This window comes from Siphateles boraxobius, unplaced genomic scaffold (genome assembly GCF_051911475.1).
Source record: "Siphateles boraxobius isolate OS27281-9 unplaced genomic scaffold, OSU_SipBor_1 125, whole genome shotgun sequence".
NCBI lineage: Eukaryota > Metazoa > Chordata > Actinopteri > Cypriniformes > Leuciscidae > Siphateles > Siphateles boraxobius.
In genome coordinates, this window is record NW_027508728.1 from 662,423 (window position 1) to 688,940 (window position 26,518).

The window sequence follows — 26,518 nt, forward strand, 5'->3', positions numbered from 1 at the left end:
CCATCGCCGCCATCGACCGACTGATCGTGGCAGCAGTTTGTTTGGTGGCCCGGAGCGCAAGAGCCGTGGTTCGGCGCGGCTCAGTAACTGCCTTAGGGGACAACCCTGCCCCCTGGTCGAGATCCTGCAGCAGGTCGGCCCGGTATGCCTGCAGCAACGCCATGGTGTGCAGGGAAGCACCAGCCTGAACTGCTGCCGTGTATGCTCTGCCATTCAAACGCGCTGTTGTCTTTAGCGGTTTGGATGGCAGAGTTGGAGCTCTCAGTGTCGACGCCTGCCCAGACACGAGATAGTTTGCAAACGACTCGTCAAATGGGCGGCATCGACACATACCCATGCTCTGCGATCCCATCAACATCAGCGAAATTAACCCGCTGATGTCAGTGAATACGGGCAGAGCATGGGCTCTTCCATGCCCTCTCGATCTCCGTGTGAAGATCAGGAAGGAATGGAAGGCTCCCTGAGCTGGTGGTGTATGGCCGGGGAGAAACCGATCGCCGAGCCTACCGCGAGCGGTCTCTCCTCTAGCGCGTTGCCATGGCAGCTACAGCCCCACAACATCCACCAGACCTGCATACACGGGGCAGGGTGGCTGAGAGGGTTCAGGATCTACCTGATTATAAACCTCCTCAGCCATCTCCTGCTCGTCCTGAAGAGCAGCAACTGCAGGAAACCGTCGGTGAAAAATCCTCGTCATCGACCTGCAGTTCGCCCTCGTCAGCCGTCGAATCATCTGAGAGGTTTACAGCACTCTCAAGATGATCGACGAGCTCTATCTGGAAGCCCATGATGCAAGCCGCCGCTCTGCCTCGGCACGAGCGGGACCATGAGAACCAGACGTTGAACCCCCTTCACTCGAGAAGAGGGCCAGACGAGAGCGAGCGTTTTAAGAGAAAAACGCTCACAGTTCACACAGAGGATTCCCTCGAGAATCTCCCGTGCGCGCTCTTCTCCCAGGCAAGAAAAGCACACTCGTGTGCTGTACATTTAATTTTCTTACCGTTTCATTGAATAGCGTTTTCAAACAGACAGTCCCTGAAGACGATGAGATGGTTTGTCATGTTTGCAAGGCGCCCTTTTATACTTCCAGGTCGCACGTTAATCATTCACGCTAATGATTCACCGGCTGTCGCCGGTCAATATGATTGACGTGATTTGATAGTGATTTCAGACACCTGTCACGCCTGAGGCGTTCCCCCCATAGCGTCGTTGACGTATTGTTGAGTTCCCTTCGAAAGGGAACTGAGCAAGAATTTGTCTAATAGTATTTCTTTTTCCGTTGCTTATGCAGGAATTTACATGTATGGGAATCCATGAACATTTTGAGAATATGAGTCTAGAAGACTAACATTTCAATCGAAGGTAAGTCTTCAGATGAGTTTCTGAAAGTGACTTCCTCATTACCTTAAATAACCATAACTAGGCCTACTTAAATTAACCTCAAATATGAAGCATTTAAAGTAATATGTAGGCTATCTATTGATCTTATTTTCATATTTAAACTGTCTTTTGGACATTTTGGTAGAGATTGGGGAACATTGCTTCATTTAAATGCCACAAGGTTCTAGAAACCGCAGCTGGAATCAAATCAATTTCACCAAAAACAACTTAATTTTGTTTATTTTAACGTAAAGTACAAATTGTACAGAGTAACAGTGGGGTGGTTGTAATAGAAAACTAAATCAGTTTAAATTTTGTTTGAATTTATATTGTTAATCATTTTAATAGGTTTTAAAATAAAATGCAAACAAATAGGAAACATTCAATTTTAAGAAAGTAAACAAGTTGAGAGAAATGAACAAATATTTGTGCATGTTTAGTCACTTTCACAGTCTGCTCAGCCATGATATTTCTGTTCTTTAAACAGAGGAAAACATTGTTAATGTTATACAGTTAAAAAGCAGTATTAGCTAATCAAAATCCATAAATCTAAACCAAAATTATTTGGGTAAAGCTGTGACAAATTAATTAAATTTGGGCAGCAATGAGCAGATGGATTGCTATGATGGAATGCTATAATCCTGTGAAATTATTGTGGGGCTGGTTATACATCAAATTAAACTAGAGAAATTCTTATAATTTTTACACAGGGTTGTGAGTTTGTTTTATGCTAATATTTATTTTTTGAACATAACTCTATTTTCGAGACTATTTTCACAGTGTTGCAGAAATGTTATTACATTGTTGCACATACCCTTGTGACCTTTTAACATTGCCTCATCCGACTGGTTTGTTACACATTTTTGGAACATTCATCTTCATTTAAGTATAAGATTTACAAATAAAACAATTAAACGGCAAAATTAGTAAGGAAAAGAGATTGCAAATATGAGACTTTAGTTTTATTGTTAATTTACAAAATCAAAGATACAAAGTTGGAGTTTGGTATAATTATTTTTGTGAACTCATACATAAGCTGTTTATGGAATTTTGGTTACATTATTTACAGATTTTTGGTGTGGTTTTTAAATGTTTATAAAATGTCATACTGAGATGTACAGTAACCTAAATTCAACCAAAACTCAATGATTTTAACAATAATGGGCAAATTGACCAAATACAGGTTCCTATAAAGTGCTTTGACAGGTCAGCCATCTCATAAACCAGATTATTGTGTCCCCATAAACACATTCAAGAAAATTACAAAAGATATGAACTGCTTTCGTATGTCAGTGTGTCTGAATCAGTGTGTTTTGCTCATTAGATTAGACATGAAGACTGAATGAATCATGGAGGACACACAAACACTGAATGGAGATCTTTCTCCAGAATGCAGGTACATCAAAGTCTTCACATGATCTTAATGCATCTATATAAATTAGCTTTCTCTGATCAGTTTTAAATTGCCATGTTTAAACAGCTGTTGTTTTGTTGTGTTGCTGTCTTGTTTTATGACTATCACTGAACTGTACGATGTTCCTTGAGTGTTTTGAAAGGTGCCTTTATATAAAGCGTATTATTATTATAATGTTAAAGAAAATACATTATATGCCACATAACAATGTTTTCTGGGAAATTGCAATGGTTGTTAATGTGTACTAAAAGACTGCTTTAAAACTTTCACAGACACTTTACACACACAAAGCCTTTCTTTAAAGTGAATTTCGTTTTGTATTAATTGTATCTTAATTTTAATCAATGTTTCATCAAAATTGCCTGGATTTAAGCGCGTGAACTGGAGCGCGTCTCATAAATGAACCGAAACTCAGCGTATAAGGTAGCCTATTCACGGACCTGAAAAAAATATATCTATATTGATATGTCTACTTGTAAACAGAACAATTCAAAACGAAAGAAAACAGACTGCTCTCTGCTTATGAAATGAAATGTGCATTTCTCTCTGGTGCATTCACTACTGCGAAGATCGCGAGTCAGCATCGTCAACTTCATCTTGACTTTATTAATAAACAATCAACATGTCTCCTTGCTATATTTGACATATTCATAATCATTGCTTTTGCCGGTTCTTTGTGACAGCTTTTCTGTGCTTTATCGGCAGCGCCGCCGCCCTTACATGAACGCGTCACCACCGCATCAAAAACATGATTGCGTGATGAAAACATGAAAAATACCACATAAACATAGCCTAACTGTTTAGAAAGAAAACACAGAACAAATAGCCTAATGCTCATACGTCCATCTCGCGAATGTATAGTCTTCTTCATGCCATCTTCACCATTAGCCGCTTTTCCACTGGCCAGCGCGAGCACAGAGGCCGAAATCATACCTCACGGCACTCCTGTAAAAAATAAATCGCTATACAAATATATCAGACGCTGCCATTTAGTCTTTATTTACAGACTTGGACACCACACGCGGCTATTGACTGACCACGAACAGGTAATTTAGCCTACTTGCATCTTTCATTCGTTAATGTCTCCAGGTCTTCCTGTTTTTTTTGTTTTGTTTTTTGTTTGTTTTACAATTAAAACTAAAAGTCTGTTGTAACGCAAGCCTTACTGAACATGTACCGAGTAAGATATTACTGAAAATTGATTAGTAATGCCTTACACTACTGCGTTACAGCAAAAAGTAATATGTTACTGTAATGCATTACTTTTGTAACAAGTTACTCCCAACACTGCTGATTATAATGGGTTCTAGTTTCTTTGTCCGGTCTAGACACCGTGTTATGAAATAGCAGAGCTTGGCCGCATGTTCTCAGTGTTCTGCCTTTTAAATCATAAGCTTAACCTGACACACTCCTGTGTCATGAACTGTTGGATGCGGTGGTTCATCTGGCACAGTGAATCCTGGTTGTAGAAGGCTGGAAATTGAAATCCATAGTGTGGATGTCATAACCAAAATTACGTATTACTTAACAATTAGTTAATAGTCATGTGGCTCAACAAGTAAAGTCATAACATAATGATAGATTTGCAAATCATTAGCTAATGATTAATTAAAGCAGACAACTGGAAGTTGAAGTACATTGCTTTGACCCATTGTGGTAATTAACACGTTAATTTACACTATTAGTTAATAAAATATGTTATTAAGGAATTAATACACGATGACACATTTAATTTATAGCATTTAATGTATTACTTAATATATTAATCATATAGACTTTTTATTAGTTGCTGATCCAGTTATAATTAATGGTTTAGTTCTTCATAAGTCATACATTAACTCATGATAATCTGTGCATTAGTTAATCTAATATGAATTAATGCTTATTAGTGCACCCGTATTGTAAAGTGTTAATTCATTTGTTTACGAATCTCTTGACTCATCTTCATCTTTTGGGACGTTACAATTGTGACACATGTAATATCAGATATATGAATTATTTTCTTTATTCTATTAAAGTCGATACCATGAGAAAATAAACCCATCAGAGTCCAGCTGTGTGTCCATGAAGAGTGACCAGTCTATGGGAAAACCACCAGCATTTAAGGGAGAACACACACCAACTGATCTGAGGTACAACATGATGGATGGATCGATGGATGGATAACATTATCATTGTGCAATGTAAAAATGTCAAGTTAAATACATGAATTCTTCTTGTCACTATTTCTTTTAAAGTCAATTACACAGTCAGAGATCAAACTCACTGGAGTCCAGCTGTGTGTCCATGAAGAGTGATCGGTCTATGGGAAAACCACCAGTATTTAAGGGAAAACACACATCAGCTGATCTGAGGTACAACCTTTTGTCTAGACGGACAGACAGATAAATACCCTTGTGTAATGTTAACATTTCTGAAGCTTCTCATGGGAAGACCAGATTCTCTGTGACGTTTATCTCTTCAAGAGAGTCCGCACACTCCAGCAAAGACAAAAGATGTAAAAAAGAGAGGTAAAATCAAATGCTTTTAAAACACACATCAACTGATCTGAGGTACAATATTTAGGTTTAGACAGACAGATAATAATTATGAAAAAAAAAACCTGTTTAAACATTTCCTTTATTTAAAAAGTGTTTTGATCAATTTAAAAATTCCATACAATCTCCCAGCGGACGTAGCCTACTATGTACTGTAGGATTACAAATTTATTAAAATGTTAATCTAGGTTCCAATTAGGGCTGGACGATTTTGGCTAAAATCATAATCGCGATTAATCAAACAAGTTACCTCGATTACGATTATTGAACGATTTAAAAAAAAAAATCATGTCACTGGCAAGACTTATACTGTAATGTTCATGGTTATTTTTTTCTAATAAAAAAGAGTGCATAATCCCATCTTTGTGATTCTAAAATAAGGAAACACACACAGATTATTATTATTATTTATTAAATATTTCAAACAATCGAATCAAACAAAGCATACAATGCTTGAAATAAAAACGTCTTATGAAAAAGTCAAGTTTTAATGTAAAAAGAAAGTTTCCTAAAAATGTAGAAAATAAAGAACTTTTAAAAATGGTTATTTTCGTAAACAAAATAAATCATTGTAAATATTGCTATCTTAAAAGTAAAATATAACTTGTATAAAACTAAAAAACGAATCATTTTCACATTGTGTAGCATTTGTAAATGCTTGTGTTATCGAAACCTGCTTTGTGGAGGCACTTGTTGCTGGGCGTTTGTCAGTCTCTCTTTTTTCGCGTGTTTCTTTGAGTCAACCCTTTCACACAGAGATTCCGGAAAATACACTGATAAAGTGACCCGGGATTTGACCCGGGTTCGTTTGACTTTGGTTCATTCACACTGCCAGTGGTTTTCCGGAATCAGAGAGTGCGTTCACACACAACCAGTAAAGACACGTGACATGTCTTAGCAGCGTCTATAGTTTGCTTATGAGCTGCGATTTCTCTCTCGGGAAACCACGCTTGTGCATTTTTTTCTCTGATTCGATCATAAACTAGCGCATTACGTACCGTTTCACGCAGGCGAACGATCCCGGCTTCAGCGCCATCATTACGACACGGCATTGATTACGGCCTTTGTTCACACAGCGCGCGTTCCGGGACTGAACACGGCAATGTTACTAGGTCCCCAACCCGGCATCAATCCCGGGTCGTGTTTGCGTTCACACAGAAGGTGTTTGTTGTTCTGACAATTTCCCGGGATCAACGCGCTGTGTGAAAGGGGCTCATGTTGCAGACTGGATGGGTCGGAGTCACGTCCCTAGACACGCGGTAATATGTTTTAAGGGTAAAGTACATTAACACACAGTGTGCGGAAATATTAATAGGATTAAAAAACCGAAATAACCGACATGGTAAAATTACGTCGGTTATAGGCTCTGAATTTCGGTTTTGATTATTTTTCGATTAATCATCCAGCCCTAGTTCAAATACTATAGTATATAAACTGAGAAAGTTTATTAGTGTGAATTTTTGTAACTAAGGTAAATGTCACAAACCTGCCTGTTCCTCTCTGTCCTGATCTCTCTATTGTAAATTAAATTGATAAGAGCACTGAGAATATCACCTTTTGTCGTTGAATGGTCTGGCTGATTAGATTAGTTTCCATGCATTCGAATCACACTGTTAATGCCGATGAGATCAGGGCTGGGGAGTTTCAGGTAGCAGGGCGGACTCCTGTGCCTCATTTACATTCTTTATTTCAGAGTGTCACCACCTCTATGTAACTCCTCCCCCTTGAAAGATATATAAACTACAATGTATTTTGCCTTAGATCTTGGACGAAGCAGACTACAGCAATAAAGAAACCTGCTTGAAAGATATCCCAACGTCTCCTGCTCTTCGCTTCTGAGTTCCTACACTTTAGAAGAAAGTTCACTACAGTACTTATCTCTACTCTATCCCGTCCAGCGAGCATGGGTCTCCCAGCAGACACAGCATGTATCTATCTTCCCACTACCTCTGTCCAGCGACTCGACTTTAGCGGACTCGACACGTATCTATTTTTCCTGCCCAGCCAGCATTTTCAAATTCATTCCACCTCGCAGGTGGCAGGTAGAGCCCAATATCCTGACGCCATCGAGCCGCTCACTCACTTGAACTCTTAGACTCATTTAAACTTATAAACTCTAAACTCATAAACTCATACACTTATAAACTCATACACTTATAAACTCATACACTTATAAACTCATACACTTATAAACTCATGAATTCATACACTTATGAACTCTTAAACTCATAAATTAATAAACTCTGGAATCTTACTCATTTCAACTTAAACTCTAAACTCATAAACTCGTACTCTTATGAACTCATGAAATCATACATGTATAAAATCATAAACTCATACACTTATAAACTCATGAATTCATATACTTATGAACTCTAAATTAATAAACTCTGAACTCTTATTCATTTAAAGTTATAAACTCTAAACTCATAAACTTTGACACTTAAGAACTCATGAAATCATACACTTATAAACTCATAAACTTTTAAACTCATGAATTCATATACTTATGAACTTTTAAACTGATGAATAGTTCACCATAGCAACCACCCAGAACACCCTAGCAACCACCCAAAAAACCTTAGAACACCATAGCAACCACCCAGAACACCCTAGCAAATGCCTAACAACCCCCAAGAACACCCTAGCAACCACTCAAAATACCTTAAAACACCAAAATACCCTAGAATACCCTAGCAACATCATGGCAACCACCCAGAACACCCTAGCAACTGCCTAGCAACCACCCAAAATACCTTAAAACACCCTAGCAACACAATAGCAACCACCCAAAATAGCCTAGAACACCCTAGCAACTGCCTAGCAACCACCCATAACACCCTAGTAACCACCCAAAATACCTTAAAACACCCTAGTAACACCATAGCAGCCACCCAAAATAGCCTAGAAACCCCTAGCAACACCATAGCAACCACCCAGAAGCAACCAACCAGAACAGCCTAGCAACCCACTAGAAACACCCTATCAACTTTAAATTACTTCAAACTATACTTTAAACAACTTTAAACTTTAAACTAATTAAAACTAACTCAAACTAAACTAATTTAAACTTTAAACTAATTTAAACTTCAAACTAATTTAAACTTTAAACTAATTTAAACTTCAAACTCATTTAAACTTCAAACTACTTTAATTAAACTTCTTCAAACTTCTTGGTCCAAACTTTCACAAGCCAAATTAAAGTTGGTCTCGACGAACATTTTCTAGCAGCTGTACCGTTTACTCGACTAGTCTTGCACATCCCTATTAAAAACCTCTTTTTCATAGGCTAGTTAACTTATGTTCACGTTTCCCTCATTCATGTGTTAGCGCTACCGTGAGGAGCCATGAAGTAGCGACGCTGGGAACAGGGAAATCTATTTAGAGCCTTATTTTATTAATTTAAATATCAATATTTGGCGCCAGCGTATCGACTATCACATCACACGGAGAAGGACAACGATATATCACCAGATCGATATTTAGTCCCACTGCTATAAGGAGCCCTTCATTAAACATTACTATAATATTACATTTTACAATTAACAACAGAGCTCAAATTATTAAATTCAGTTGCTATTTATTTTTAAATATAATAATCAACGCTCAAATAATAAAAAAACATGTAAATTGCAAATAAAGAAGGTTCTGCATTAACTTCTAAATATAATTATGAAGTTAATTTTCTACTCCAATTCATTTTTGAAATATAATCATTGACACAGTGGCTGCTATAACTTGTATTCATGACAAATTTATTTAAACATACATTAAATAATGAAAACACTACTAACAGGTTAAGTAAATATAATGAAATGGCTAATATAGTGCATATACGAAATGCTTCTCTCTAGAGTTCATTTCTCTAGCGAACTGCTGGAACCTGCTGTCGACACTAAATGCCTGAGGTTAATGTAATGCTAAGTGAGATATTATTCTCAAGATGTTTTATTGATATCTTTCCACAGTTGAAACACTGGATTAGAGATGTGAACATATCGAGTGATTTGGAAAAGTGACATAATTGTATTTATCATTATGATGAAAACATGAGTTAAATGATGATGAATTTTTTTATGTTATTGAAATGAACCCCCTGAAGCAGCATGTAGAAGCAGGTCTGAACCTTAGACTGGACCTGTCAATCATGTCATGGATTAAGTCTCTGTTTCTGATTGTGAAGTTCCTGATTATCTGATCCTGGACTGAGAGACTGAAGAGTGTCATTGTTCTCTACAGGTTGAGGGATTGTGGTGTTACAGATGAAGGTTGTGCTGATCTGGCTTCAGCTCTGAGATCAAACCCCTCACACCTGAGAGAACTGGATCTGTCATGGAATAAACTAGGAAACAGAGGAAGTGAAGGAGTGAAGCTGCTCTTTGATCTGAAGGAGGATCCACATTATAAACTGGAGACGCTTCGGTGAGTAGTGATGACTAAAAATGTTTGAATTTTAATTGTAAATGAATATAGTTTCTTCTGAGGTTACTTTCTTGGTAATATTTACGGACTATAAACGTTTAATAAGAGTTTGATTCCATTTATAGTTAGAATAAAGTATCTCAATGTTTCTTTTTATGTCAAAACAATACAATATATCACTTGTATCATTAGCTGCGTTTGCATGGACCCTAATAATGCGATTGTAATCGGACCAGTAGCACAATCGGTATAAAATAGTAACATGTAACACGTCAATCGGAATGAATTGGCCAGATCTGATTAAATTGTTATTCAGATTGTAAGGGGTGGTTTATTCCTTCTGTAATATGATCGATAGGACATGTAAACACCCGATCGTATTGAGAACTGAAACTGGAGAGTACTGCGCATGTGCAATGCCGTAGAAATAGCGTTAATGATGTGTGACACGCGCAGGGTGCGATTTGTGAAAAAAAAGGGGGGGATGTTTTGAATGTATTTAATTCATAAAAATAAATCATGAGAACATGAACTTCATCACTGACAGTTCACATTACAGGCTTTAATTAGTGTAATAGGCTAGGCTACTTCTATATATCAGCCTCTGCTGAACCACGGATTAATTGCAAAGTTAAACCATTAACAGTAGAAACAGTTTTACTGCTGCTGTTAAAGTAATAACGTTAATGTTACATCGCGATGCTGAGCTACAGTGAAATAATAGAAAAGACGGATGCATTATCTGTGTTAGTCAATTCGCCTCATTCGCGTCTACAGCGCCGCGCTAAACGCATCATTCACGCCGTGCAGCTCCGGTAGCGTGTCGCAGCCATAATGCGCCGCAGACGTGTGCAGTGTAGTGATGGGAAGTGCGGTTCTTTTCCGCGAACCAGTTCTTTCGGACAGTTCGTTTCAATTGACCGGTTCAAAAATCCAGTTCACCAGTTCTTTTACGTCATCACGTAATGACGTCAATTCTATCATCCCAGCGGATACAAAATACTTTAAATGAAAGGCATTTGTAATCATAACTTCAGTTAAATAATAGTACTCATCGTCATAATCATCTTGTATAAGTTTCGTACTTTTACGTTTTGCAAACGAACCCTGTAGCCTACAGGCGATGTGGAAACGCGGATGTTATACAGAAAAGATATAAAGTACATAAATGGTCTTCATCATTTTATTTGTTATTAGATAAACTTACATTTCGCCGAATTCGGCCCCTCATTTAAGTCCTCGGTTATCTCGTGCTGCGTGCTCATGTTCAGCACATCATCAGTTGGCCGAAAGAAAGTTCGGTTCAGAGACGGTACTATCACGCATGCGCAGTATCTTCAGCTCATCGGTTCTCCGTATCGAACGTGTCCGAAAGCAACAGTTCTCGGTTCTGTACTGGTGATTCAAGAACTGCAACAACCACTTCTTGACTCGAGAACCGTAGCATAGGCCATCGGTGCATCATGTCTCTTGTATGTTTAATATGTTACGTTTTAACGCATTATAAACATTTACTAAGCAGTGCACCATTAAAACCTTGGCAAGAGTTTACATCAAAAGATTTATATCAAGTTACTTAGAAATTAAATGAGCTGTTCCTGAAAATATTATTTTAGTATAATAATAAATGTTTAGTTTGACCGTTTTACAATCCATTCATTGTGTTTCCAAACTTTAAAATAATACAGTAATAATAAAGTAATTATGTGATCAACATGTTTCCAACATGTTTTATTTTGTTACACTAGCCTACTGATGTTCAACTATATACTTAAGAAACGTACATTTCGTCCCTCAGAAAAAATTGCACGCATGCTCAGCTCATCAACTCATCAGTTCTCATTATGTCGAACGTGTCCGAAAGAAACAGTTCTGGGTTCTGTACTGGTGGTGATCCGAGAATCGCTGTACCTGTGCGTTTCGGTAGCTCGCGCATGCGCAGTATCAGCTGCTCGTGCTCATGACTTCTCTCAGCACAACATGTCTCAGTTCAGTGAACTGTCGGAGTTACTGGAGTAAAATATACTCTGGGATATGGGTTTATTTCGATTCGGAGGGACTGTCAGGCATGTCTGAAAGTGAGTAACTTTAATAACTTGTGGATCAGCACTGATTCAAGACGTGAACTGTTTCGAACGATTTAGTGTACTGGTTCGACCGGTTCACTAAAAAGAACCGGTTCAAAAGTACGATTCGTTCACGAACCGGCCATCACTAGTGCAGTGTAAATAAGGGGTTACAGAGAGGCTGCGGCTGCTAAATCAGAGCCAGCCAAAGTAGCGCATTTTAAAATAAAATTGACTTTAATCAAACCACGGATCCGTGATAAGTTTTGTGATCCGTGTCGCCACTAGTGTAGTAGCACTGATCACTTTGAGGGGGGATAATAATAATTAAGCAGAGGCAGGGATACATTGACCAGAAAGGAGGAAATCCCAGCATCCCCCCCGGCGAAACGCACCCTGGACGCACGGAACGAGCTGTTCATTTGTGCTGTGCATTTGGAGTATGAGAATAATGATTTACATTTAGTCATTTAGCAGACGCTTTTATCCAAAGCGACTTACATCTGAGGACTAAAGCAAGCGAGTCATCGTGAAGAGGGAAGAACGACACAAGAAGTGCTCAAAATACAAAGTTCATGCATTGCTCAGAGTAGCAAAAGCCAGACAAGGGAAGATTTAAAAGGGAATGAAAGATTTAAAAGATGATTTTTTTTTATTTTTTATTTTTTTTAATGTTAAGTACTCACGGAAGAGATGAGTTTTCAGTTGTCTTTTGAATGCTGTCAGGGATTCTGCATTACTGACGAGGGTGGGGAGATCATTCCACCAGCATGGAGCTGTGAATGAGAATGTTCTGGACAGTGATTTAGTGCCTCGCTGTGATGGCACCACGAGCCGTCGCTCCTCGACCGATCTTAGGCTTCTGGTAGGGACGTAGACTTGTAGTAGGGAGTGAAAGTAGGACGGAGCTGAGTCTGTGGTAGATCTGTAAGCAAGCGTCAAAGCTTTGAATTTGATGAGAGCAGCGAGTGGTAGCCAATGCAGTGAGATGAACAGAGGAGTGACGTGAGCCCTTTTGGGCTCGTTGAAGACAAGGCGGGCTGCAGCATTCTGGATCATTTGTAGAGGTTTAGTAACACATGATGGAAGTCCAGCTAGAAGAGCATTGCAGTAATCAAGGCTAGAAATAACCAGGGCCTGGACGAGAAGTTGTGTTGCATGCTCAGTTAGGAAAGGCCTGATCTTCCTGATGTTATACATTGCAAACCTGCATGATCGAGCTGTCTTTGTAATGTGGTCTGTGAAGGTCAGCTGGTCATCAAATATTACTCCAAGATTTCTGACCGACCTTGATGGGGTGATTGAGGATGACTCTTGCTGGATAGTGAAGTTGTGCTGTAGAGACGGATTGGCAGGGAGGACGAGAAGCTCAGTCTTTGCCAGGTTGAGCTGCAGGTGATGTTCCTTCATCCATGCAGAGATGTCCGCCAGACAGCTTGAGATACGTGCAGCTACTGTGGGATCATCTGGTTGAAATGAGAGAAAGAGCTGGGTGTCATCAGCATAGCAATGGTAAGAGAAACCATGTGCCTGTATGATGGGTCCCAATGATGTGGTGTAGATGGAGAAGAGGTGCTGTCCAAGAACTGAACCCTGAGGAACCCCTGTGTTCAGTTGATGTGCTTTGGATACCTCGCCTCTCCATGTAACCCTGAATGACCTACCTGTGGTTGGACTCAAACCAGTGGAGGGAAGTTCCTTTGATGCCCAGTGTCGAAGGCAGCAGAAAGATCCAGCAGAATGAGAACTGAAGATTTGGAAGCAGCTTTTGCAATCCGCAGGGCTTCTGTGACCGACAGTAGTGCAGTCTCGGTTGAATGGCCTTTCTTGAAGCCAGATTGGTTGACATCCAGCTGGTTGGTCAGAGACAGGAAAGATGACACTTGGTTGAAAGCAACTCGTTCATGTGTTTTCGCAATGAATGGTAGGAGAGAGACAGGTCTGTAATTCTCTAAAAGTGATGTGTCTAATGTTGTTTTTTTAAGCAGTGGAGTTACCCGAGCCTGCTTGAATGCTGTAGGGAAAATGCCAGTATGGAGGGATGAGTTGATGATGTGTGTGAGTGCTGGTAGAAGTGTGGGAGAGATGGCTTGTAGAAGGTGTGAGGGGATGGGGTCTAGAGGGCAGGTGGTAGGATGACTGGAGAGGAGAAGTTTAGATACTTCTTCTTCGGTTAGCAGAGATAAGGTAAAGAGAAGGTTTCTTGTAGTGGGAGAGGATGGTTTGGGTTCCTGTGTGTGTGGAGTTGAGAACTGACTGCTAATGGTTGTTGTTTTGTTGGTGAAGAAGTTAGCAAAGTCATCAGCAGTTAAAGAGGAGGTGGGTGATGGTGGAGGTGGACAGAGGAGAGAGTTAAATGTCTTGAAAAGTGTTCGTGTGTTAGAGGCGCTGTTGATCTTGCTGTGGAAATATGAAGATTTTGCAGCGTGAACATCAGCAGAAAAGGAAGAGAGCAGAGATTGATACATACTCAGGTCAGACGTGTCTTTTGATTTGCGCCATTTCCTCTCCATTGCCCTGAGTTTGGTCCGGTGTTCACGAAGAACCTCAGATCACCAGGGGTTAGAGGGAGTAGCGCGTGCTGGCCTGGAGGAGCGAGGGCAGATATTGTCTAAAGAAGAAGTTAAAGTGTAGCAAAAAGTATCTGTTGCGGTATTCACATCTAGAGATGAGAATTGTGAGGGTGAGGGAAGTGAAGATGACACAGCAGAGGAAAGATGGGAAGGAGAAAGTGAGCGCAGGTTACGTCTGAAGGTAACTGGTAGGGGAGTTGGTGGAGCATGGGTAGTGAGTTGTAGATTGAAAGTAATGAGGAAATGATCTGAAACATGGAGAGGTTTCACCAAAATGTTGTCTGTGATGCAGTTGCGTGTGTAAATCAGGTCCAGTTGGTTGCCTGACTTGTGAGTACCTGTGGTGATGAGCCGTTTGACATTGAATTAGGCTAGAAGAGAGATGAAGTCTGTTGCATCCGCCTTTCCTAGATGAATGTTGAAATCACCAAAGACTACGAGTGGGGTGCCATCCTCAGGGAAAGGGAAATGGCACCCAAAAGGGAAACATTTTAATGATGGTAAGAAATAACCACACTTCTTATAGCGAATTATCAGAATGATGAAAATTGCATTATTTTGAATGTAATTTGCAATAGAAGATAATGGTAAATACTTATTACTACTACATAAATAAAACTGACCCAATGAAAGAAAGAGGATGGTCATACAGGATTATGGATAAGGGTCAAGGGTCATCATTAATGGTGGTTTGGATGCAAAATCAAAATGGTTTAAAAGATATTTTAAAAAGTTGAACATCACAGGGTTATTTTATTATCTGTGACTAATAGTGCGAATAGATTGTTTTAGTTGTTCTACAGTGGATAATTCGACTGTCTGTGTTTTACTGACAGGTTTTAATGGTGAATGATTCTGATCTTCTCTGGATCAGCTGATGGAGAATAAAGAGCCGCTACACACACATCACATTCAACAGGATCAACAGACACACACCCATAATGGTCACTGAAGTCTATCGCTTCACTGCTATATTGTGACTAAAATTGTCATTTTCCTACACATTTCTGTCCATTATGTTGTATATATTCCTTTTATATTCTCTATAAAATTGTTATGTTTAGGTTTGAGGTTGGTTTAGGGATATAACATTTATTTATAAAATGGTAAAAGGAAAATTATACAGATGTCTTTATGATATAAAAGATTTGTAAATATTTCATGTATTTTTATCTGTGAATACTATGTGACACTGTCACATAAGAGACATGTTTACTGCTCTATTCAGTACAATTATTGTATGTATAATAGAGTTTTAATTGGTTTACATGTTTTCTTAGTCGATTTTATTCCTCTTAACATTTTAAGTGTGTATGTCTTTAAGAAATGTATGGTTGGCCTGTCATGTGAGGGATCACATGACAAGAAGAGGAACTACACTTGTATAAAGAGAGCAGCATGGCAAACAAACAGGGTTCCTAACAGATACCATTCACTTTTCTGGAGTGTTGATTTTCCACTTGCGGACTCACCTTTCCAGACACCACATCAGGCTTTTGGATTATCACTTCTTTTGGACTGTATATACACTGGTGGACACTCACATTGGGACGCTTCAACACGCAAGGATTCGTATGGACTCTATGCTTTTAACAGCCTGAGTTTCCCTGATTTTATTGTGTTGTTTTTAAGTCTCTTGTGAAGATTGTAAATACACTGTTCTTATCCACTTTAACCTCAGTTTTGTCTCATTCTTTTAACACCCAAGTCCTCACAGAGTAAAATCTGACCCCATTTTACTTTTGTAATCTCAACATAATTGGCTGAACGTTACAACTTAATGTTTACGTTTAAATGTTGGCAATAAAAAGTTTAAGCATCTATCCGAACTAACACAAAAGAATTGTGTCTGTAAAAGTTGCGTATTAATACCTACATAACTATGAGACCACTCAATAAGTGCCATAAATAATGAGGATATAACTTTCACTTTAGAACAGGGGGTCAAATTATCTTTATTACACTATTTTAGCAATTTATAACTAAAACCAGCACTAATTATTAACCATAGTTACTAACTTCATATTGTTCAGTTAACTTAATAGATGGTGAATCACTGATATATATATATATATATATATAATGGCTAAAAGGCATTTACTGTACATTTAGTTTATTAATTACTAGCTTAGTTTTGCTTATTCATCACATGAATATGAATCATTCAATGATTAATATGCCCTTACTATATGTTAAGTTAATAATTACTAGTGTTTATGCTCAACTAATGCATAATTCTGGACCCTTGAAATAAAGTGGTACCGAATGTTTTAAACAGACATTGAGATGTTTGTATTGGTAATGATGTTAATAAAGACTTAAGAAGCTTTTTATTTTCAAACTTATTTTTTTTACATTTTAATCTGGACTACAACATGCCCTAGAAATTGTTTGAAAATGTTTTAATTCTTTATTGTTTGGTCGCACTTTATAAATTAAAGCTCCGTTAGTTAAAGCAGCACCATGTAGTTTTTGCGGTTTTTGCTCTCGGGTCCCCCTACAGTTGGGAAACAGTATTGTCTTTACTACTGTCGTAAAATCTGTCATGGTTACACCAGGAGATACACTGCATTTGTTGACAAGCCGATACCGTCTTGAGTTCTCACGTCTTGGACAGACTGCCAGCGTTGTGTGTGAAATGTCTTCATCCCAGGTACATTGGCATATATTTCCGCATGTCATATGAATATAATTTCATGGGACGTATGCTATAAAGCAGTCGAATTTTGTAGTTCTTTTTTTTTAGAAGTTTAGAGAAAACTGGCACACAAAGGAAGATAGGCAAATGGTTTTTTAGATCAATTATTAAAAAACACACACTAAAGTGAGTGAGAAATTGTTTGTGTAGGGAGGGAAACTAATTTTTATTGGTGCATTCTCTAAAACAATCATGCATTAGAGACCCCCTCGAAAACTAGATGTCACATCCCAAGGGGTTTTCCTCTTACAATAAATTTGAAATTATTTGAAAACTGATCGCCTAATGTCACTGCAAATCATTCAATTTAAGTTTGCATTGTAAGTCTGTGTGCAATATTTCATGTAACACATTTCCATGTCTTGTTTTGCCTTCCACAGGGGAAGACCGAACTCCTGTATGACTGGATGCCCTGTGATCTATGATATGGTACCCTCGCTTGGACAGTTCACCCTTAGTAGACCCCATTTTTTACATTGCAATGCACAACACAAACCTTACAGCAACTTCAAAGACAACACGTTGCATGGCAACTAAACCAGTTGGTTAGAACTACTGTGTTTGACAGATGACATTGAGCCAAAAAAGAAAACAAAGAAAAATAAACATGTCTCAAGTGTATTTTGACATTTAGATTCAAGGGGAACTGCTGAATAAGAACTATTGACCTATAGCCGTAGCTTGTGACCATGATGCTTGTAATGGATATACCTAAAGTTGTGTTTACCACAACTTGACTATTCATTACCAACCCTTCTCTCACTGAGTGCTACATTGGCTTTAAGCGAGGCCAGACAACATTCAATTATGAAAATTCTGTTTCAAGTCTTTGCAATCTACTGTATACTACTGTATACTCTATACTACTATCTTAATTTTATTAGGTTATGAGTTAACAGTTAAAAAATACAAAACTGGTGTGCACATCCCAAACACCCAGATTGGGCTCAGGTGCAGTACAACTAAGTGATATAAACAAATAAAGAAGTGTGAAGTCCGCACACTGAAAATTACTGCTCCAAAAGAATTTATTTAAAGGCAACGTTTCGACCGTCAGGTCTTGCCTTTTAACGTTGCCTTTTAATAAATTCTTTTGGAGCAGTAATTTTCAGTGTGCGGACTTCACACTTGTTTATATGAGTTAAGTTACCAGTTGTAAATGGTGTTGTCTAGATATTTTCCTTTGTTTATCAAAAACTCTAGATGCTATTTTCAGTTTTTAGGCCTATGGTTAATCTTAACACCACTCCTAATGAATACCTTGTCTTACATCTTAATTACTGTACTCTAATATTGTGTAATTGTGTAGTGTAGACGTTACAGCATTGAATGTGAAGTCATTATGCATACCTTTTTCACTAACTACCTATCTCCTGTCTTTTTTAAGCGCGAAAACCTGGCCTCCAACCTGGGAGACTGCTTGATATTATCTCACTCCAGCTCTGTCATAAAACTGCAAATTCATTCTTCTCACATGCACACACACATACAATGTTAAGTTTTGTTTTTTATGTTATTTGTTCATTTTTGGTTGGTTTGTATGGATTAATAAAAATTTGTATTTACTAAGCTTTTCCATGTCATGTCATCACTCACACTCATGTAAGTGACCTAGCAGAGATTGTTGTGTTGTAATTTTAATACTAGGATGTACATGAAGACTTGAATGAATATACAAAGCTTTTCGTTTAGTAACAGCATTTGGGCTTGTTTATAAATAGGACTGGGGACCCATTTGTATTACACATGCCAGTTTTTTTTTTATTATCTCTTGTATTTTGACAGTTTCTACTGTCAGTACTGTCAGTACTGGAACTCCTTTTCATTTCATTCCTTCCTCTTGCTGTCAAAGACTGGTACACTATAAAGTCCATTTCAAGTGGCTCAACTATAAGTTTATCAAGCGACGAGACTACTTTTTTTCCAAAAAACCCCATAAATAACGACTTTATTCGACTATTCCTTTTCTTCCTTGTGGGCCTGAGACGAGAGTTCAAGAGATTTCCACGACGCATGCGCGAGAACTGAACAAGAAGTATTAGAAGAAGAACGTCCTCTTCTCAGTTCCCGGCATGCGTCGTGGAAATCTCTTGAACTCTCGTCTCAGGCCCACAAGGAAGAAAAGGAATAGTCGAATAAAGTCGTTATTTTTGTTTTTTTCCCCGCACAAAAAGTATTCTCGTCGCTTGATAAACTTATAGTTGAGCCACTGTAGTCAAATGGAATATTTAAACATTTTCTTCAATGACTTTCTGGGCCGTCAAGTTTCATTCCCTCTGGCAGCCTATGTAGCATTGATCCACCTCTCAGATTTAATCAAAAATATCTTCATTTGTGTTCCAAAGATGAACGAAGGTCTTAAGGGGTTGGTACAACATGGGGGTGAGTAATGGATTACTTAATTTTCATTTTTGGGTGAACTAACCCTTTAATTTCCCATTTCAATTCAATTCATTATGTCTGATGTGAGATGCCATAAATGTAAAAGTATCAGGGTTAGTCAACTATAATAACTGGGACTTTGGCCTCCTTCTCAAGATGAAATTTGCTGTTGGTACTCTATTCTACATCCCAATTCACCTCCATGGAGCATTGAGACTCATCTCTGATGGGACTGATGATGGGGGTATCATCACCTGCAAACCTGATCTTGACAGAGAGATCGTTTCTCCTTCAGCAATAGGAGCAATAACTGTACTGTACTGTTGCTGGGGATTTGCACCACTGATCAAGTGACACAGGGCTATATTGCTGTTCATGACGTGCAGGCTGGAGAACAGATTAAGAGGATATATCATGTTATATGCTAAGCTATGCATGCTGTTATTTGACTCCAAATGTAGCATAGTAAACAGCCAGGTTGATAGCATTTTCCACAGCCTGGTAAGCAAACTGACTGGGAACCATGAGTGATGATACAATGGTGTGTAGCCTGAATGCAGGCCAATCAAGTCAATAAAAAAATGAGTATCCAAATCAAGTTAAATCAGAATCAACTTGGAGTTGGAGCTTATAGCTTTTAAAGATACAATCTACTTTCCATTTTCTGAAAAAAGAGGGTGTCTGGCAGGTATAGGCCTACTCAATGAGGAGTTGGTCGACTGGTAAATTGAGCGATGTCCAGGGATGAGAGATATGAGGCTGTGAAACAACGAGGTGGTGGACATCTGGCATGCAGCTTTATTATACTTTCAGACACTGGCTACGATCTTGCTGTCCTGTTTCCAACTCTGAACCTATCACCACCCTTACTGAAATGTTCACTTTTTCCCCATATTAATATAAATACTTTTCCTCTTAAATACATTGGTGTTGAATATATGGATAACAGATGCATGGCTTTTTATCAAAGCTCTAACCTGTCAAGTCCATCACAGCTTCTGTTAAATACTGCCAAGTGACACCAGGACCCATGGACAATTAATGACTTTTGTTGATGTTTTTCACCAGTGCCACTTCAGCATCCTGAAGAGTTTTTAGGAGTTTTTCTATGTGACAGTATACTGTAAAATGTTGATTTTCAATGAAGACTACTAGGCAATTATGTAGTTTGTGCACTTTATTTACAATCACAAATAATTTACGACATTTCCGCAGTTGATAGAAATCTCTTTGTGTGCTCACATGTACCACAACACACATCCAACACACAAGAAAATTCAATAGAGCATAAATGAGATCCATACTGTCCTTTAAGTCCTGAAGTTGAAAAGGTACAGTCCAGAATGCATAACACAGTCCATGCAGAGGGCCAATCCATTCAGTAGATATTGCATTGATATAGTGTACACACTCATGAATGTAGTATATGAAGTTGCAGTGCAAAATAATTTCACATTTAACAACACCTAATGTTGATAACTGAATTATCATAGGGTTAGTGCATATTTATGTGTCTGATAGCCTGGGGGTTAGCCTGGTAATAAAAGGTAGCCTGGGTCTGGCCATTCAGTAGCAATAAATTATTGCTTGCTGGAGGTGTTGAAGTTTAAAAAGATCGGATCAGCCTTTGGCTGATAGCATTTATAGCTTAGCGTTCACAACTCCTTGCCACCGGAGACAACCAGCTCAATGGAATCAAATCCAAACTAGCACTGTAGGGAGATGACAATAAGCGGAAGTGCACAGGAAGGCGTGGCCAGGATACCTGGGGTAGGTAGTATCCCTGAATCATAATGTTCCTGCTAGTGATGCTTCTGTATCTTTTGCCTGAAGTGTGAAGAATGAACAAGCCATGTTCTGGGTATGAGTTGTTATTATTCAGGGAGGGTGAGAGATAATGGAAAGTTGACAGATTTTAAAAACAAAACAAAAGAGTGGTCTCCTTCCTAATATTCCTCTGACTCTGGACTACAAAAGTCATATTCGTCATCAGTGTCCGTTCTGCATTCTGTGTCCTGTATCTGGAGGTAATCAACTATAGCACTATATGATCTCACAGCTTGTTGGCATAAACTCTCCAGTGCAGAGGACCTCCGCATGAGGACACTTTTCCAACCAGCTGCAGCATCCTCTGACATGTCACCAAAGTCTGTAACGTACATAAACATGAGAATTACAAGTATTGTTCCAAAATTATAGCATGTAGAACCACATATGACAGAAAGATGTTACTCAATTTCTTGTTTTTTGTTTTGTTTGGTTTTTTGGTTATTTGTTGGAAGAAAACTTAAACAGAGAAATACAATGACATTTTATTGTCATATGCATATAGTTAATGTATGTAAGAAATGCATTGAAATTGCATGTGTTTAACATCCTATACTTTGCATAAATTGGGGGTATATAGTGCAGTAGGGGAGGGATGGGGGTTTGCAGAAGCTGTGACTGTCTGTGTGTGATGGGGGGGCTATGTTGAGGTGAGGATTGGGCAAACAAAGTGTGATGGTGGAGGAGAATGGTATGACTAATATGGGTGTGGGAAAACAAAAGAAAAAACAAAACTTGTGGCTCTTTTCCACTGACTGGTACCAACTCCACTTGACTCTGGTACCAACCACTTTTGGTTCCACCTCTGTTGAACTTCCAACAATGATGTGTAAATATTGGAGAGTCCTCTGTGGCCATTGTTATCACTAGCATCATAATGTTTACATTCTGAGCATGCCCTCGGCAGCAGCTCATTGTTAGCACGACAGAACAGCTGATAGAGTAAATATTGCCATTTCCCCCAAAACGTGTATGTATTGTGATGATTTCAGAATACTGTTGATTTTATATGCTGGAGTGATTGCGGTTACCATCTTTTCCACATTGGTGATGCTAGGGTAGTTTACTTCAGTGTCGCTATAGCAACCAGTTACATGAAATGGTACTTTTATGCAGTGGAAAACGAAACGTTTGAAACCAAACCGAGTAGAGTCATGTTGAGGTGAGTTGAACTGGTACCAGTCAGATGAAAAGGGACTATACATATTTTAGTGACGGAAAATAAAAAGAAATCAAATTTTGACTTACAGCCCATTCTGATGTTCTCTTTCAGCTTCTCCACTCCCTTTATCTCCTTACGGAGAGACGTGATTTGCTGAGACATCTCTTTCACCAGGATACTCTACTCCTCCTCAAGGCGTCTAACTAGCATCATTTGGTCAAAAAGAGACCGTTTTAACCTGAAGGAGTGACCTTTAGGTAGAGGGAATTGATGGAAATATGAAAAAGTGACGCTACGCTACGCATGATTTACCTGTGACTGCTCACTGCTGAACATCACACACCCACAGCTGAACATCACACACCCACATCACACACCCACTGCTGAACATCACACACCCACTGCTGAACATCACACACCCACATCACACACCAACTGCTGAACATCACACACCCACTGCTGAACATCACACACCCACTGCTGAACATCACACACCCACTGCTGAACATCACACACCCACATCACACACCAACTGCTGAACATCACACACCCACTGCTGAACATCACACACCCACTGCTGAACATCACACACCCACTGCTGAACATCACACACCCACATCACACACCAACTGCTGAACATCACACACCCACTGCTGAACATCACACACCCACTCAGTGATGTCATTCTTCTGGCGGAAATCACTGAAGCTGGCAGCTTCCAGCTTTGCCCTCTCGGAGATCTTTAAATCACATTGGACCATTGGGAAATGTCATTACTTTGATGTTTCTGCAGGCAAAGACTTTGTGAAGCTTCTCTGTCTTTTTTCTGTTCCACCCCATGGCCTGTTGAGTGAGCATATTCTCTCTCCCTGATTAAAAAAATCAATCTGCATGCATGATTGGATCAATTTACATGGGAAAGATCATTGCAGTTAGACACGACCTAACACAACAATTACTTTAGTGCAAGGAGAACAGGAAAATTACATTTTAGAAGTCAGAAATACCTCATCACAGCGTATGGTTTGTAATGTGTCATACCAACCTGCCTTTGTCATGTACTTTGTGACAAGAACTGCCCTGGAGAGAAGCTGTTTACCTAGATAAACAATACAGAAATTAATGTATACCTATATTACATTACCAAAAAAACAACAAAAAATAAAACAAAAACATATGTATATGTGAACATGTAGCCATACTTATTGTTTAACTAATATCTTATCATCAACTAGCTCTCCACCTTAGAATGCCATGGAAACTAAAGCGACCACACCCTTCAGCCATAGCCATAGACAGCAAAGTAGGAAAGATCGAGCCCAATTTTTCAAAGTTGGGAGCAACGCTGGATCTTGCCAATTGGGTCTACATTTTAAAACCTCACAATGGCATGCCAGAGCTGTGACAGTCGGCATTTTCAAAGAATCCCATGAAACTTGATGATTTTGCACTGTCACCAGGCTGGTGTGTCAAATGGGGTCCTACTGGTAGGTTGGAAAGTCTACCATGGCCTACTGGTTAGGGCCTTGGGCGTGTGACTGGTTCGAATGCCGACCAGGAGGAAAGTGGTTGTGTGGAAAGTGAAAGTAGGTGGGGAAAGTTGTTGATCATCGTTGTCCCGTCCACATCCACGGCTGACTGCCCACTGCTCTAGTGGTTAGGAATTAGTGTGTGTCACCTCACTGTGTGCTGTGTATGTGCGTCTCTAATTCACGGATAGGTTAAATGCAGAGACTGAATTTCCCTAACAGGATCAAAAGAGTGTATATAATTAAATAGTGCAGCTCAGAGGGAACATAACTTGAACTAGTGATGTATCATGCATACACCACCACTACACACTTTTTACTCAGACATAATGTGTGTTGCACTTGCAACTACAGTTCAGATCGTGCTGATGGTCATTCGAGCAAGCATAGATCTTTGTTTAATACCCTGATTTACTTTATCCTTCACACTCTGCTTGTCTCACACATACATGTATCAGTGAAGTCTCCTATATCTACATAGTTACAGTAATGTCGGTAATAAAATACTTGCTCAACTTCCTCTCCAACAGTGTTCCCTGCTCCATCCTGATTCCTGCCGCCCCATCTCACCTGCAACATAGTGTTGGATTAATTTCATACCATAACTTTAAAAATCTAATGTTATGCAATCATGGATTATGTGCACATTAAAATCTCTTTCACATTAAAGGTGTCATATTTTATCTGCATAATATACTACACAAGATATCATAATCACAGACTTACAATTTAGTATATTGCCACTAATACCAAATTAAAATAATAAAAACCAATCATTGCTCAGCTTTTCGCACTAGCTGCCTGCTGGCTACTGTTGCATCTGAATTTCAGTAATTTGACGTACCTCGCATTTTGCTGTATGAGCTTTGGCATGCATCGCACTGAGAAATGGCCTCATTTCCATCAGCGGTTGGAGATCTGATGATTCTTCAGTCACTTTGCTTAGGAATGGCCAGTACCTAAAAAGAAGCACAGCATTAGTAGGCATTAACCAACACTTTGCCTGGCCATCAATATAAAACGACTGAAAAAAACAGGCACTTGTCACTTAATGTACAGTAGGTTGATCGAGTTTCAATATGACAGAGAAAAATTACCTGCAGACAACATCCATGCAGAAGAAAGTGACATTGGCCCTCTCTGACAATTCCCTCTGTAAAAACATTGGGTAGGCGAAGACCTCGCCACGGTAGTGGTTCAGTCCTCGCTCCTCGCAGCAATATCCCGTGTCTGATACACAAGAGGACAATATGGTTAATGATCAATTTACACAATAAGACCTGTGGAAAACAAAGCTAATCAAAACCCTCTATTCAAAGCTTCTCTCTCCTCTCTCTCTCTCTCACACACACATTTCCCCATCAATCTCTGTATATGTGACTAACTGAGCTTTAAAACAATCTTCTTGGGAAAAAAATCTGTTAAGGGGATTTACTTTACTTCCCATAAGGAACTTAAACATGACTCTGATACATTAATCCACAAATGAGTTTCCACAGCGTGTAACAAATGGCATCTGTACAATTGCACACTTCTGATCTACCCACATACCTGCAGACTGCCACTTGTATCCCCTCTTCATCTATTTTGGACGATGATTTTTTTGACGTCTCCTTACTCGCCCTCGCAAGAAATAACCCCTTGTACAGAGAGTGTTCCTCATTTCTGTCCATTAAAATTGATCACAAAAAAATCCTCTTTTAACTGACCAAACATGACTCTACATGCAACTATTTCTATGACAATGCTGTGGTTTTGATATTGAGATAAATGCCTGTGTAATATGAACATACCCCCTTGATTTTTTGAAGCGATGATGTTTGCGATTGCCATCGCAACACACTGCCAACATGTCTGGGTGACATGCTGGACAATAAAAGTCATTTACTTCCCACATCACCTCTTCTGTATGCTTGCAAAAACAATATTCGAAAAAGCTCTTCTGGAACGTATCTGCACAGACATTCCCCGGCTATGACATAAAAAAAAAGTTAGTGTTTACAGAAAATAAATATTACAATATTACAGATACAGTAATATGATTATGTGTAACAATGATTCAAGCAGATTTACGCTTCTAGCCTGAACAGAACGGAGCTCCAGTAGCTTTAAAAAGGCATGCCTTGACATCGAAGGAGCCGATACTTTAATGTGAGCAAAAGCTTCGAAGACGTCAAAACTATATAATGTCTGGCAGTTTGTTGTGCTTGGCCAGTGACAGTACCTGGGGAGCTCTTTCACCCCTGGGGTCCATTCCACAAGGCAGGTAGGACAAACTTTACGGGGCAAACAGACATCATATCGTCCTGTGAAAAAAAGAGACATTAAACGTGTTTCACAGAATCAACTTTTTCCAACTCAACCGTCCATTATTCAGTCAGTGTAGTATTTGATATGGCATTAACATTTGGTAATTGGTATATTTCTAAAGAGAAAAGCTTTGCCTTGATTGCAATTGTTAACTTCTGCGGTACAATAAAACAAAAAGCAGGACTTTCCAAACTTACCATTCATGGTGACCACAGAAA

At 39.0% G+C, this 26,518-nt stretch overlaps 1 protein-coding gene and 3 long non-coding RNA genes across 9 annotated transcripts in view; 2 read left to right on the forward strand and 2 right to left on the reverse strand.

Annotated features, from left to right (window-relative positions):
* LOC143733153 (protein NLRC3-like) overlaps positions 1-16,067 on the forward strand; it is a 136,750-nt gene extending 120,683 nt beyond the window's left edge. For 4 of the 5 annotated variants that reach the window (XM_077224734.1, XM_077224740.1, XM_077224756.1 and 1 more), the window contains 2 exons: positions 9,571-9,753; positions 15,229-16,067. In XM_077224734.1, the coding sequence (XP_077080849.1) occupies positions 9,571-9,753; positions 15,229-15,235 (190 nt within the window). In that variant the 3' untranslated portion in view covers positions 15,236-16,067. The remainder of the gene's footprint in view (positions 1-9,570; positions 9,754-15,228) is intronic. The other variant, XM_077224750.1, reaches the window with a different exon arrangement.
* LOC143733416 (uncharacterized) lies at positions 565-775 on the reverse strand. The gene is made up of 2 exons (XR_013201352.1): positions 702-775; positions 565-663 (listed from the first exon to the last, which is right to left on the reverse strand). It is a non-coding gene; the product is annotated as an uncharacterized LOC143733416 (long non-coding RNA).
* LOC143733376 (uncharacterized) lies at positions 1,332-5,159 on the forward strand. 2 transcript variants are annotated; one of them, XR_013201338.1, is made up of 4 exons: positions 1,332-1,366; positions 2,710-2,776; positions 4,813-4,926; positions 5,032-5,159. It is a non-coding gene; the product is annotated as an uncharacterized LOC143733376 (long non-coding RNA). The 2 variants fall into 2 exon arrangements; XR_013201335.1 differs by lacking the exon at positions 1,332-1,366 and having other exon boundaries at positions 2,644-2,776.
* Positions 16,068-23,285: 7,218 nt separating the features above from the next.
* Positions 23,286-24,867, reverse strand: LOC143733398 (uncharacterized). The gene is made up of 3 exons (XR_013201345.1): positions 24,835-24,867; positions 24,498-24,560; positions 23,286-23,330 (listed from the first exon to the last, which is right to left on the reverse strand). It is a non-coding gene; the product is annotated as an uncharacterized LOC143733398 (long non-coding RNA).
* Between the last annotated feature and the right edge of the window lie 1,651 nt (positions 24,868-26,518).